The sequence below is a fragment of the Centroberyx gerrardi genome, chromosome 22 (genome assembly GCF_048128805.1).
Source record: "Centroberyx gerrardi isolate f3 chromosome 22, fCenGer3.hap1.cur.20231027, whole genome shotgun sequence".
NCBI lineage: Eukaryota > Metazoa > Chordata > Actinopteri > Beryciformes > Berycidae > Centroberyx > Centroberyx gerrardi.
This window is the reverse complement of record NC_136018.1, coordinates 22582885-22597186: the sequence shown is the minus strand read 5'-3', so window position 1 is coordinate 22597186 and position 14302 is coordinate 22582885. Positions and strand designations below refer to the sequence as shown.

The following is a 14302-nucleotide window of genomic DNA, read 5'->3' as shown; positions in this document are numbered from 1 at the left end:
CTCATTCTTAACTTTACATCAAAGGGAAAATGTGAGGGGGAAAAAAATAGCGAACTCGCCCACTATCCCACCCACTGCCTCTATTCTCACAAAATAAAGTAATTCATTCTCCCTCAATGTCTTCATTTGCTTTCAGAAAAAAAATGAACAAGGCAACTGTAAGCATGAATGATGCAGTCCCCCTCTGGGCTAATCAGTAACAAATGTGTCACTTTGTTTTGACCTATAATTGTAGTGCTTCCTCTTGGGCCAATCAGTTTTGAGATTACTGGAAGTAGGGAGGATTCATCATTCCCGTAAATTTAATCACAATCCAATCAGTGTCTGAAATATCGTGTATGATGGCCGATGAAACAAGCGGACAGACAATTAAAATACATGCACATACAGTATTTCCAAGCCAGAGATAGACTTGCTGCATCCTGTGCTGGCTCTGTTCTATAGCACTGCACCAGCTGATTCTCTGGGGTTTGGAAAGATTGACTGCAAAAGATGAGAAAAAGCGAGATGCTATCATTTAAATCGCTGTGTGTGTTCTGCAACACCGAGCTATGTAAGTCCCATTCTCAAGGACACTACAGCAGTAAAACTCGGCTTGTCTTATCACATCGCAAAGAGTGGAGGGGGTTGGCTAATGTAATCAAAGACTACTGCTTTAACTGAGGGAGAGGATGTTGTACCTTCCGATGAAACACCAAGGTTGTTCATGCAAAAACACTTCCGCTGCGGCACTTTCATTTCCTTAGTGGTGAATGTCATTTTTATCACCGCTGGGAGTTAATTGAGTTCAGTGAGCAACATAAGGCGATATGTCTGAATTTCCTATCCATTTCATACCCGTATCCACCGTACTGCATGTTTTCATTTGCCAGACGTTTCAATTGAAGTGCTTATCTTTGAAGAGATGTCTCCGCTTTAATGAAAAGCTCAACTGGCAGTGAAGCCGTGTATGCGGTCTGCCACCCCAAGGCTAGCCGCGGCCCTGCACATCTTCAGTAAGACTTGGTTCATTTAGCTTGTGTTTCTCCCCCTGCCTTCAACCGCCTCTTTCTCTCTCCTATCTCACCTTGCCTCACTTTCTTCTCGACACCCTCGGCCTCTCTTCTACCCCTTCTTTGCAGGGCACAGATTGATAAAGCAGAAAATCCTCTCTCCACCACTACAAAGCGGGGCTATACTTTCACAGAGCATCATTTCAAACGCAGTTAATCAAAGGTGCTCTCCAGTCGGCCGACGAGCTAACGGTTAGCTTCGACGCCGGAGCTGTATCAATTATGAAATGGCTCGGTCCATACTGAGCCATTAATGGAAAAAGGAGGTTTCGCAGTAATAGGATGCAGGAGGATCCCTGCTGAGTCCGCCGCTGTGCATTTCATCGTAGACCGACTCCAATCAGTATCCAATTAGACTATGAAAATGGTTTCCTATATGATATAAGATGATGAGCTTTATGCTCACCGTAGGGATTGAGTGACAGAAACTTCTTGGCCTCGTTGGATTTTGAGATGAATTTAGACTTAGGGAATGGCTCCAAGAAGGGAAAAAATACATTAAAAATATAACATAAAAATAATAAATAAAACCAAATCACCAACAATGGCTCACTACTACAACTTAACTGCTAACATCGGTGTACGCTTAGCAAGGCCTACTTCACTAACGTTACATCCTCAACAAAAGATTAAGCCCACAACGAAGAAGTCAAAACAATTTGCAAAACCTCAGTCTAACAATCTAAAGAAAAATGACGTGATGCACCTTACCAGGAAACTAGGGAACTTGAAATGAATCTTCTACTAGCTAGTCAAATGCTTTCACAAGCTATTTGAATTGTAGTGGAATGTGAAATGGAAGAAGTTCTGCAGTGAAAACTAGCGTCAGCAGGAGCAGTAAGTTACGGTCCATCAGCTGGTCTATAAAGGTTTCTACCACAGGCATTTCAGACATGGCAGTTGAACCAGGACCTGATGAAAATACTACAGCCTCTTAGACACATGCCTAGATGGAAATGCTGACCAGAATGTATGCATACTTATGTAGGATCTGATGAAAATGTCACATCAGAATCATAGACAACCAGTGTAGTATTGATCAATTGAACAATAAATGCTGGCTGATATACTATTTTTAAAGGCCAATATTGGCCCCATATATCGGTCTAATGCTAATCGCAAGAAAAATTTGAAGTCTTTTTCCTATAAAAAAGGAATTTGTTGAACAAATCAAATCCCAACAGTTATATGACTGTCATGAAGTAAAGGTGTTGTTATCATTCATTCTGAGCCTGAGACTTTCAGGGCTTATTATAGAGCTGACTCTGTGGTAACCTAATTAGTGAAAATGCGGGCTGTGTGCATGGTGTCTCTTTTAAATGATTAACATGATCTTGTCTTCTCTCTTTCAGTGTGTAGAAGCCAAAAAGTACTGCTGGTACTTTGAGGGCGGGTACCCCATCTACTTCATGTAAGTACCATCCATCTATCTACCTCTCTCTCTCTTTGCGTCTTTATGCCCAAAATTCAATCCTCAATTCACACACACAAAAATTAATGCTATCGCTGGCTATATATGCTATTGAACAAGATATTATGCCAGCCCGCACACAATTAGATGCTAAGAAAAACCCCAGTATTCTTTTTTATTCTTACTCCTTTCTCTTCTGCACCATACATTGTCCTTCTATCAGCTCGTGCCTCGCTATTTCTTTTTGCTAATCCAGGTGCACTGGGTTTCTCTCTAGTGCAGCGCAATACAGCAAGGAAACAAAATCATGCCATAATAAGTGCTAATGGAATACTTGATCCTGTCTCTCTCCCTCGATTCCCTCCTCTATCACCAATGTCTTTATTCTCATCTCACTCCTGGGGTTATTATAGACTGATAAAACAGGTTGATATTGGGCTTTTATTAAAAATTGGATATATTCCAGTCACTGTCGTCCACCTCTGATATGATATGATATGATATGATATGATGCAGAATTTATTGTAGAATGGGTAAATACTACACTGGTTGTCTATAGGAAGCCCTTAAGCTGAATTGATTCTAATGAGACATTTTGATCAGATTCCGCACAAATATGCATGAATATTCTCCTGAGTTCCAATGGAGAGTTTTAGTGTCCCACGGTATAAATTTCAGAGGTTTTTCCATCCAAGAATAAAATGAAAATGGTCAAATGTAAAGATATTGAACTTTGGCACAAAATATCAGCTATCACCAGTTTCAGTCCAAAAATATCAGTATATCTATCTGCCTTTAGAAACCCATATTAAAAAGGTGTTCCATTGTTTTTATCCCATTATTTTTCTTTCATCTTAATTCATCAAAATAAATATTTTCCCAGTAGAGAAGAGTGCAGCAATGTTATACCTGTAACTGTGTAAAGTCAAGCTTTAATTTTGGTTTCAATGTACATACTGAAGCTGGTGGAAGTCTTTGGTTTGTATGTTGGCTTGACTGGGTTGTGATTGACAGAAGGCCGGTCAAATGCAACCGCAGAGAACATTAGCTATTGGTTGAGTGAATCGAAAACGTTAGCTTTAGCTTGCTTTGTTTGCTAACGAAACCAATGCTAACGAAACGGCGTTCTCTCTCCACATATTCGGTGATGCTGTCTCGCTCAGTGTTTGTATCACAATGTGTGTTTGTAACTGCACTTGACTAATCTATGTGTCACAAAATATTTTTTCTGGTGAATATTTAAGTTACAAGTAGATTGATAAAGTCATGTATTAAGTTTGGGCAATGCTAATGAAACATTTTGGCTAACAGGCTACTATGATACTGAAAGATAGCTAACCTACTGGAGTATAGCTGTATAGTAGAGTGGATCTCTTCTTTTTGACAATACATTGGGTTTGCTGTGGTTATCCTGATTATTCCAGGACTGTAGTAACATCAACTACAGCAACAGTTGATGCTGCACACCTAGCTAGGTGCTGTGGGACTGGACAGCATCTGGACTTGTATGTGTATCTTGTATATTTGTTCACTTATAATACCAAAGATGATCTTCCCTGAACGGAAGATACGCCACTCCCTGTCTCTTTTGTTTCTTCTTGGCCGTGTCAGGTGAATGAGTTTCAACACGTACGTGCGTGGCACGTGTCACTCATAGGATAAGAAAATAAAACGTAATGTTTTCAAAAATTATGGTATCAAATTCATTTGACAAATGTATACCTTCTATGGACACACTCACTAGAAATGAGAGAGTATAGACCGCTAATGGCTTCAAATTACAATGGTTTGTGACTTTGTGAAATCCCCCATTGACCCTTATTCATTTTGCACTTAACTGTGCTTTGCGTGCCCTCTCTGTCCATTCTGAGAGTGGTGAATCTTCTATTCAGGGAAGATATATCTTTGATAATACTTCCATGCCGCAAACAAGTAGAGTGAGGCAGTCCTTTTCCTGTTTTGGTTGAGGCTCCTCCTTTGTGCCTTGAGTCAGTCCTGCACATTTCTGCCAAATGTACCCGACCCGGGGACACCTAGAATAAACGCGTATAAAGCAACACATAGAATAAACCAATTTTCACTGCAATGCTCTTATTTTACTACAGCCATGATACTATGCTATCAAAATTAATTTGAGAATGATATATTGAGGTAAATATTCTACACTTAGGGGCTTTAATATGAAACGGTGAATGGAGCATCTTTTAAAATGTAAGAATTGATAGCCTGATATTAGCGCTCTGATGCAACTTTGCAAGACACAGTGATGGATTACCTTTACCGACCGAATTAGACGTCTGGGGAGTTGTTTTCTATGTTGTTTGGAATTGGATGGGAGTGAATGAGCCCAAGAGGTATGGCAAACCGATTTAAAAAATATCTTTAATCGTGCATAATGCATAAAACTCTCACAGTTGAATGTAATTCCAGCTTTCCGTTGACCTAGCAGGAGGAACGTTAGCTATAGCAGCAGTGCTGCTGGGTTCCAGTGCAAGGCACAGTTACTGGGTCTGCTGGTTTTGATGCTGCTCTTTTTGCTGGGCCATTTTTCATGTGGCGGAATTATTGAGCCTGTGATGGGACAGTAAAGTGATGGATAGACCCAGAGCCTGTCATCGGTTCTTTGGGTCCCATCTAACACAGGAGCAACACATTGCGGCTGAGCTTATCCCGTAAGTGACGAAGATCTACTTACCTTCAAATGATACATTTTATGTTCATTCACGGCATTTTTGAAGGAGGATTACGGACACCTGTTTGGGAAAGTTAAATTCAAAATAGTTTTTTCGTAATAGAATTTCGTAGGGAGAAATCTTAATGGAGTAGCACAGGGCCCTTTGGGAGAGGCAACAACTAATACAGCAAAAGATTCCCAAGGAGTCCTGTACCAGGGCTACTCAGTACCCTGTAAGCCTGGGTGGAACTACCTTGCTCTTCCCATTACTCTAAATCTGTGTTGTACTGATTCAGATAGACAACATGCTTCTCCCACAGTTACAACTTTCATCCATCTGCTTTGTTAGCTGCTGGCCAAAGCTAGAGTGGTGATGAGAGATAGAGCGAGAGCATCGATAAAGAGATATCACCTCGGTAATGGAAGACAATTTGGGGGAAAACCTTCCTCCTCTCTCTTGCTTTCTCTCTCCTCCTCTCTGCCCTCCCTTTTTGCCTCTCGCGCTCTGCCCTGAACAAAGGCAGGAAGCCACATAGTTCATTTTTTTAAACACATTATTCAACTAATAATCCACAACATCTTCATATAAATAAATGTGTATTAGACAGTAGCTAGAACTGTAAGACAGGTGACAAATTACTGTGAGTACACCCTGTCTAGCCCTGTCTTGAAAGCCAGCATGAGATTCCAGCGAACAAATCTCAGTTTTCAAAGTTTACAAATGACAAAACAGAGAAAGAGAGATGAGAAAATGCAAAGTTGTCCAAAAGCAAAGAAACAAATGAAACAAATTGAGATTAGCAGCAAAGACACCATTTGTTTTGTTTTTTTACGTTTGTATAATCTAGTGGGAACTTTGGCAAGTCCAATTTGGCTGGTAAAGTATTAAAAGTTGTGGCCTTTGGCTTGTTGCCTGTGGCATAACAGATAGTTTCCAGCCTTGATGTCTGTAGCTTAGGAAAAGAGAGAACTCAAACCTGCAGTAAGTGATATCAGACCTTATAACCAATCCTGAAACTAATGTGTGCTATGTCTAGCTAACTAGCTTGGCACCTCCTTCACTCTGTAAAAACGGCCCTCACCTCCTCCATTCCTGAAAAGTATCACATAATGGCGGACTCAATGAAGCCCGGGAGTAAACTTAAGCTAATAAACTACTACCTACCTCTTCACTTGTCATTGTTTGTGGCGCACGTAACCTTCAGCAGGAAAAAGGCCTGGCAAAGCGAGACTGGTAACTGTCGTCACTTCTCCGGAGGTACGGTTAGCTTAGCTGTTAGCCTTTATGCACGGTGCTTTGCAATGTTTGTCCTTGGCTGGGCTCCGTAGTACAGCGGAGGGAGGGAGGGAGAAGTGGCTTTGCTGTTAGTGTACTTGTAAATTTAAATGGTCAGAAAATATTGCTTATTGTAGCTTTAAAGTAGTGGACCCTTTCCACAGCACCCATTCTGATGTGTCATAGTAGAGTGAACACAGGTGCAACTGATAACATTAATGATGGTTCCATTCCATGTAGTTGTTCCAGTGCCAGGTCCTGGTATTGTGCATGCTGGCTAATGGGAATGTCTGTGGCAAACCTAAATGGAATAGAACCATCATTAATGTTATTAGTTACACCTGTGTTTACCCTGCTATGACACATCAAAATAGCTGCTGTGAAACGGGTCCATAGTCCACAGCATTTTCATATAAGTAACTGTCCGTTTTGCTACTCCCTACTATTTGCTGTTCTAAACACCCGGTGTCTGGTAGGTCTTTCCTTTGTTTTGAATAAATAGAAGGTAGTGGTGGGCAGTTTGATTCTTTCTGTTGTATCAGTATATTTGAATCAGGACATCTAAATGAAAAAACTTTCAAGCTTTTCGACTTTTTTCATAGATCCTCAAGCCTTCTGACTCATGCAGTACATTCAGTAGTCCAGTAGAGGGCTCACATGCTCGCTCAGTCACTATTACAGTGACAGAGTGGTTACTCATTGATAGCTTACTAAAATACTGTGAAATAATATTCAGAAATAATATCAAAATATTTGTATATTGTAGTACCATAAGCATGGATAATGGATTTTAAACTGGACCCACATTAGCTGTTAATTTTACTGTTTAATGTAAAAAATAATACATGAATGAAGCTGTTAGATTAATTAATTAATTATGTGAATTTGTGGACTCTTATTTTCCATTATTCGATGTTTGCCTGAAATATACAAACGTATGTATGTACCATTGGTGTCTCGATACATGCTGAAGTCCAAAATGATTCGTTCAAAGTGATTAATTTGATGAACTTTGTGCAAAAAGCGCTTTATTCCTCTGTTCAATCCATTCAAATGATGATTGGGATCTGTTGCTGAATCTGTTCACCAAATGTCAGTTTTCAGGCTGTTTTTGTGGCCTCATTCATATTAATGGGAAGTAAAAATCCAAACGCTGCATCCAATCTTGGTAATTAGTTTATATTCTGGTTTTCATGGTGGTCAAGAGCCAAATACCGCCCATGTTAAAACTAAGTGGAATATTGCTTTAAGGTTGTTGCGCACCCATGGAAATTATAACATTGTCTGTGGATAAAGTATTAGCAGTAGAAGTACGACCCAGTAAACACAATTTGCCCCAGGATAGGGGTAAGTTGAGCCCTACGGGGTAAAATGTGGCACTCTTCCATACCCCAAAGGTTATGTAACTTAAACCCTTTCTGTCCTTTAAAGTCTTTTCAGACAGACAATCTGTCTGTCTATTCTGTCTCTTCTAAGAATCACATTCAGAACTGATGTTTAGTTCAAAATAACATGGTGATAATTTATCTTATTTTCAAAAGGATAACAATGTGCAACTTGGCTCTACACAACTGTCAACACTGCGTTTGTGGTGTGTGTGTGTGTGAGAGAGAGAGAGAGAAATTCTGTCTTCTGTTGCCTTGCCACTGATCGAATCAGCTTTCTTTTTGACTCTTTCTTGGCTGCTCCTCTAATGGGACTGAATTAGGGATGCCGCGATCGATCGGCCAGCAATCGGAATCGGCCGATATTCAGTATAAATATGAGATCGGAGAATTCCAATAATGCTTTATAGTCGGCGATTGCAAAAACCAATTGATGACGCAAAACATGTGAGCCATTTCTCTTCTTGAACTTCTTGAATTCATATTTCTTTAGACTACATGTTAATTAAAAACACAAATCTTCATGGACAACCAGTAACGTCACAGTCCGTCACGCCCGCTATTTCCCCTCATTTAATTCTCTGCTTATTTAACGCATCAATTCATCGCATGCCATGTGCGTTTGTTTACATAATGGTCTGCACTCTGCACCGCTGTCCGCGTCGTACTGGACGACAGTCGAGACCCTAACAGCGGAGAGGCAACTGAAAAGTCTCATTTCTCTCTCTCTTAAGAACATTCACTTATACAAAAACAAAGACAGAAACGGATATATATCTTCGGAGGGTGTCTCCATTTATTTAACTCGACTCAACAACACAGGCAAGTGGCAACAGTCTGAGTCTTGTGCTTCATTATCTCACTAAATCATGTTGCACTACCTAGAACGCACATGGTTTTGTTTACATAATGATCAAGTAAATATTGAGGTAGAAAAAAAGAAAATGTGGATACTTTTTAACCAGGACTCAATTTGATGGATGAATTGTATGTAAAATGGAAACTGACCTATAATACTGCTATACCAGCTGCTATAACAAAACAAAAAAACTATCTATGGCCGATCGGTATCGGCAGATATGGCTCATAGACAATCGGCGATCGGCGTCAAAAAACTTTATCGGGGCATCCCTAGACTGAATACCTGCTTGTTTTGTGTTTGTTTGTAGTCCCGTGACATATTAATATCTGCTCCATAATAATATTAGAAAATAACACTTGACCACATATAGGTACTTAACTACATTTTAATAGTGTGACTGTGGCAGATGTAATTAGATTTGGGTAAGCTGAGCCATTGACTCAACTTGCCCCAGGGCTAGTAGCACATTTTACCCCGCAACCACCATTTTGACAAAACTACTTCACACAGCAACTCAGGCCCACAGTTGTTAGGTTCATATGTTAGGCTCATGTACCTTTTACAGCCTTAAACTAATAAGCCTCAAACATATACTTCCTTTTAGACAGAAGAATCATGACATTTTGATCATGATGAAACCATCTGACAGTGAAAATCTTTTTTTTTTTTTTTTACTTTGCTCTCTTACCACTTTCTCCATGTGCTCTCCTCCATCACAGAGTCAGGGAAATTACTCATTTTTTCCTAAATCTGTGATCACATGATAAATTTTGTGTTTGGTTGTCTAGATACATCTTACCCACAGGCTCAACTTACCCCGTTCTCATAGACGCAATGGATTATGGTCATTGTAGTTCAGTAATGTGCTTTCGGTGGTTGACAGCATTAAACCAGTGACTGTGGTTTCATACAATGTTTTTCTGAAAGTTTCTCCTTACCTACAGTATACTTTTGCAGTGTTGTTAGTTCCAAGCTGAAAAATGGACTCTGGTGCCCAGAAAATCACCCTGGATACTGTCCCAATCACATGTTTTATACTCTGATAAACGAGTGTGAAATGTCCTTGGCCCTTGTTAATCATGAGCTCTGCCCAAAAGGCTTTAGCCCACTTCGGCTGCTAAGACTCTTACCACTTCTTTTCCTCCACCAAGGCCTTTCCCATGGTGCTCAGTTTCGTTTGCCTGCAGCCAAACTTAAGAGCTTTACGCGGAGGATTTCAGGCCTGGCTGTCCCACATCTCCTGGGAAAAGAGAGGAATACTTTAATTCTCTCTCACTCTACCTCTTACTCTCTCTTCCCTCCTGTGTGATCTTGTACTTCTATCTCTGTGAAGACCAAATGTCCTCACAAAGATACAAAGATGAGTGTGGAAATTTTGGCCAGCCCTCACTTCTACAAGGGGGTAGTTTAGGATGAGGACTTGCATTTAAGGGTAAAATTAGACATAGGATTAGATTTAGATTAAGGTAAGGGTTAAGGTTAAAGTTTGTTTTGTTAATCTCTATCACCGATTGATGTAACCCAATAGTGATTCAACCTATAGTCAGTTCATGAAAGCTATAGCCACCATGGCTGAACAGACAAAGAAAATCCAAGGAAAAAGACTCTCGTAGATTACCACTTGTAGGATAGTTTGGGGTTAGGATTTTGGTTTAGGGATAGGATTAACTTTGGTAGAACATATCCCATGACTCTTCCCTCATTTGTAAAGTTGAATGCAGGGTTTACCGGAAAGGCATGAGCCATTCCATGTTAAGCTGCACCTCTGTTCTAGGATTTGGCAATTTGAGGATCTTCATGTGGAGTAGACTGGTGCGTGAGATGGCACTATTTACTAGATAAAGAGCCAGGTACTTGCCAATGGTCTCAACATAGCTTTTGTTAGCACCCCAAGGTATCCAGCTACTTCCGGCTATCCTGGAGAAAGGCCATCCATCTAGATATTGGGTGTTGGGTCCCACGTGAATCACCAAAGGATCTGTCAAAGATTGGGCCTTGGTGTAGATCCAGTCACATATCTTCAAATAGACCATGGATGGTACCAAGGGTGGTACTGAGAGGTCCAATGACTTGTTCTCCCAATGGGCCCCAGGGGAGGGTGCCAACAGCAGGGTTCCAGTCCAGGTCTTCAGTCTTAGGCCGTAGATCACTGATTCAGAAGCTTCAATACCGTTTCAGCTAGACTAGGCCTTCTTTGGACAGTTTTGGAGGCGGATAATAAGTGTTTGTTTGTTATGTCACTGGTTGTTTCTTCTGTCCCAGTGTTCAGGGATGATGTCTCTAAACCTTCTCTAATTAATTAATAATTAATCTAATTAATATGAACTCTGTAGCTGAGAGCATTAAAGAGTTATAGTAGTTTCAAGAAAATCATTTCTCCATTTATGCAACAAGGTGCTCCAAAATCTAATCAGGTCACCAGCTCTAGGGGGAACCTGTGGTGAAAGTATGACATTGCTGTCATGTATGTTTCTTGAGTTATTCACAAGAATCACAAGAATGTGGTCACACACACACAGACAGACAGATGCCACCATGACATATAATGTCCCACATATCATTTACCATATGAAGATACATAAAACAGATCCAGTGTGTGGTGATATTGGCCTGTATATGAAAATAAAGAGACTTGAGTGCACAGTCTGCAATTCCTACAGCCATTTGTCACATTGTGAAGGTACAGGAAGCTGACATGAATCGCAAAAAAACAAAACATGCGCTATCATGCATTTGCAGACACTGAGGAAAAAATAACTAAGATAGGATAAAAATTATATTCAGCTTAAAAAAGGACAGATCATGATTAATTCACCAGAAACCTAGATAAAAACAGTGAATTGTATTCATTATTTATTTCTGTCCAGATTAAATATTTAAATGCTTGTAGTTTAAATACTTTGTGGGTATCCCAAACTAAATAAATGCACACCTAAACATCAGACTGCTTTGCTAGCTCTATCTTGTAAGAAGGATATTTGTCCAACAGAATATTTGATGTTCATAATTTCAAAAGGAGATCAAGTTCACACAGTATTTGATGCCAAGTACATGCAGCTGATTGAAGAGGGCTGTGGTTGCATTCAAACTGAATAAATGTGGCACTTAGGAACAGCACACTGCTTTGCCAGTCCTGTCATCCAGAGAGAAGGAATTAATTCGTTTAATCAGCTGCTGTAGTGTTTGGTTGGAATGAAAACCTGCCAACCCCTTGGTCACGATGGCACATGGTTGCCCATCCCTGGTGATGAGATGATGATAAAGTGGATAGACGACTTACACAGGCACGCAAGCGCCTGCTAGTGTCTGTGAGCATCCGCTTTATGTCTGTACATATATGAGTCAAATAGTAGGGTGAAATGAGAGTAAAATCTAACGGAAATGGCGTTCAGATTTGAAAATAATCAAAACTACATGCAAAAATGCACCAGTGCTTGAATTAGCGTGGCTCATTTCCAGGGGGAGTCCAACAGTGTTCAGTCTTTTCTGTTTCCACAAGATGTATGTTTGAGTCTCATATATATATATATATATATATATATATATATATATATATATATATATATACATATATATATTGCATGGCAACCTGGTGACTCAGTTGACCAAGGCAAATACCATGTACCCAAATCATCTTGGGTTCAAATCCAGCGTGGGACCTTCATCGCACATCATCTTTCTGTCATCCTTCCTGTTTCTCTCTTCTATAAAGCTATCAAAGCAAACATGCTGAAAAGCAAATTTTTATAAAGACAGTATTTGATGTGATGTGTTGCAAATGGTGGCAGGATGGCCTAGTGAGTGATTGGGGTCGCGGGAGTGAGGTCATCCCCCAACCTGAGGGGCCTGGGTTCAATCCCATGTGTGGCCATACTAAACCTAACCCTATACCTGTTAAAGTATCCTTGAAAAAGATACTTCACCCATACCTGCTTGGGCCCCACCCCAGACAGGATAAGAAAGGAGAATTCCACCCTTGGGGAGGTCAGTGAAGTATATCAAATAATAAGAAAAAAAAATACAGTAGGTGATAGTTTTAGAAATAAGTAGGCTGGCAAGGTCTAAGCTAGGGATGGGCAACGTGCCATGGAGGGCCGAGAGTCTGCAGGTTTTCATTCCAATCAAACACTGCTGCAGCTCATTATACTGATTAGTTCCTCCTGTCTGGTTGAAGGAGTTACTCAGTGAAATCAGCTGCTGTAGTGATGGGTTGGAATGAAAACCTGCAGACTCTCGGCCTTCCATGGACCAATCCCTGATCTAGTGTGCAAATGCCAGACAGCACTGAGAGTCTGAGGTACACTGCTGTGCTGCCTATCCACAGCCATCTATCACACAACACAATACACACACACACACACACACACACTGCGTTTTTATGCACGCTGCGGCTTTATAATGCAGGCACCCTGCCGCTCTCCATAGGCTGATCAATCGCAGCTTGCCTCTGTTCTGTTCGGCTCCAAGGCTGCCAGCCTCGCCGTCTAAAAAGTGAACTTTTTAAAATTGTGTTTACGAAGCAGAAAGGGGGATCTAGGGTAACATTATCATTCTGTTTTGTCTGTTGCACTGAAGTTTGTTATGCGTAAATGTCAGAGCATGCTGAAATGAATGACTCTGTCCTGGCTGTGCGGTAATAAAAGGAACCTGAACTAGGCACTATACATAGTCAGGAAGTAAATTACTGAAACCTTAGACCATTGACTTTTAGTATTTTATTCTTTTTTCCATTGAACTCCCATACTGTTCCAGAGATGCTGTTCTGCAGCTGGCCTTGTACTTTTCTGTACCAATGCATAACCAAGTTTCTACTTTTTCCCTTAAAAGACTGTTTTCATATAACATTTAATATTAATCAGTTTGACACTACTTATGATGCATACTAAGAATTACCGTCATTAAGGTTTATGTCACCCTAAAAAGGTAGGTAAAGTTTAATTCTGTTAAAGGGTGGGTAAAATGAGCTAAAATGAGAAGCAAAATCTGGTTGGAATGAAAACCCAAAGAGAGGGATGTGGAAAACATTACCCAGTACTGTCAGGTTGTGAATTAATAGCCCCCTTTCCACTGAGGGCCAAACCTGGTGCTTGAACTTAGTTCCAGAGTTCCTGACCCCTTTCCACTGGGTTGGCCTAGGCCAAAACAGGGCTAGTCCAGGAACTCAAGCCCCACTACTTGGCCCTTGCAAATCCTCAGGGCCAAAGCTGTTAGCCCTGATGCTTATACATCATCACATTCTATATTTTGTCAAATAGGGGGTGTTGCTTAGTAACGTCTGTAACTGAGTGCAGCCATTCCTACATTAATGAGCATCTGCCTTTTAGAAACTAGGTATGTTAATTCTTAAATCTGCATTACTTTCAGCTGCTATCTTAGAAAAAAATAAAATAAATAAATACATCTTGCTACACATAGAAAAATAAGACTGTTACGAGTTAGAAACAACTTTTTAGCCTGATACCATATATTAACACCAACATTGACCTTATTTAGCTGTCTAGAAAATACCGCAATTACTATCACTCACTTTCCAAGTTTGACACACACAGTAGTAAAGGACTAATGTTAAAGGGAAAAAAAATGCCTTTGCTTACGTAGGCAAGGCAGTTTTTCTTTACTTTAACGCCTTCAGTAGGCGTTTA

The 14302-nt window shown here is 40.3% G+C and overlaps 1 protein-coding gene across 1 annotated transcript in view; it reads left to right on the top strand.

Moving 5' to 3' along the window:
* Window positions 1-2380: 2380 nt before the first annotated feature.
* Window positions 2381-14302, top strand: part of vopp1b (VOPP1 WW domain binding protein b) — a 39971-nt gene continuing 28049 nt past the window's right edge. The window contains exon 1 of the mRNA XM_078291488.1: window positions 2381-2463. Coding sequence (XP_078147614.1) covers window positions 2381-2463 — 83 coding nt within the window. The remainder of the gene's footprint in view (window positions 2464-14302) is intronic.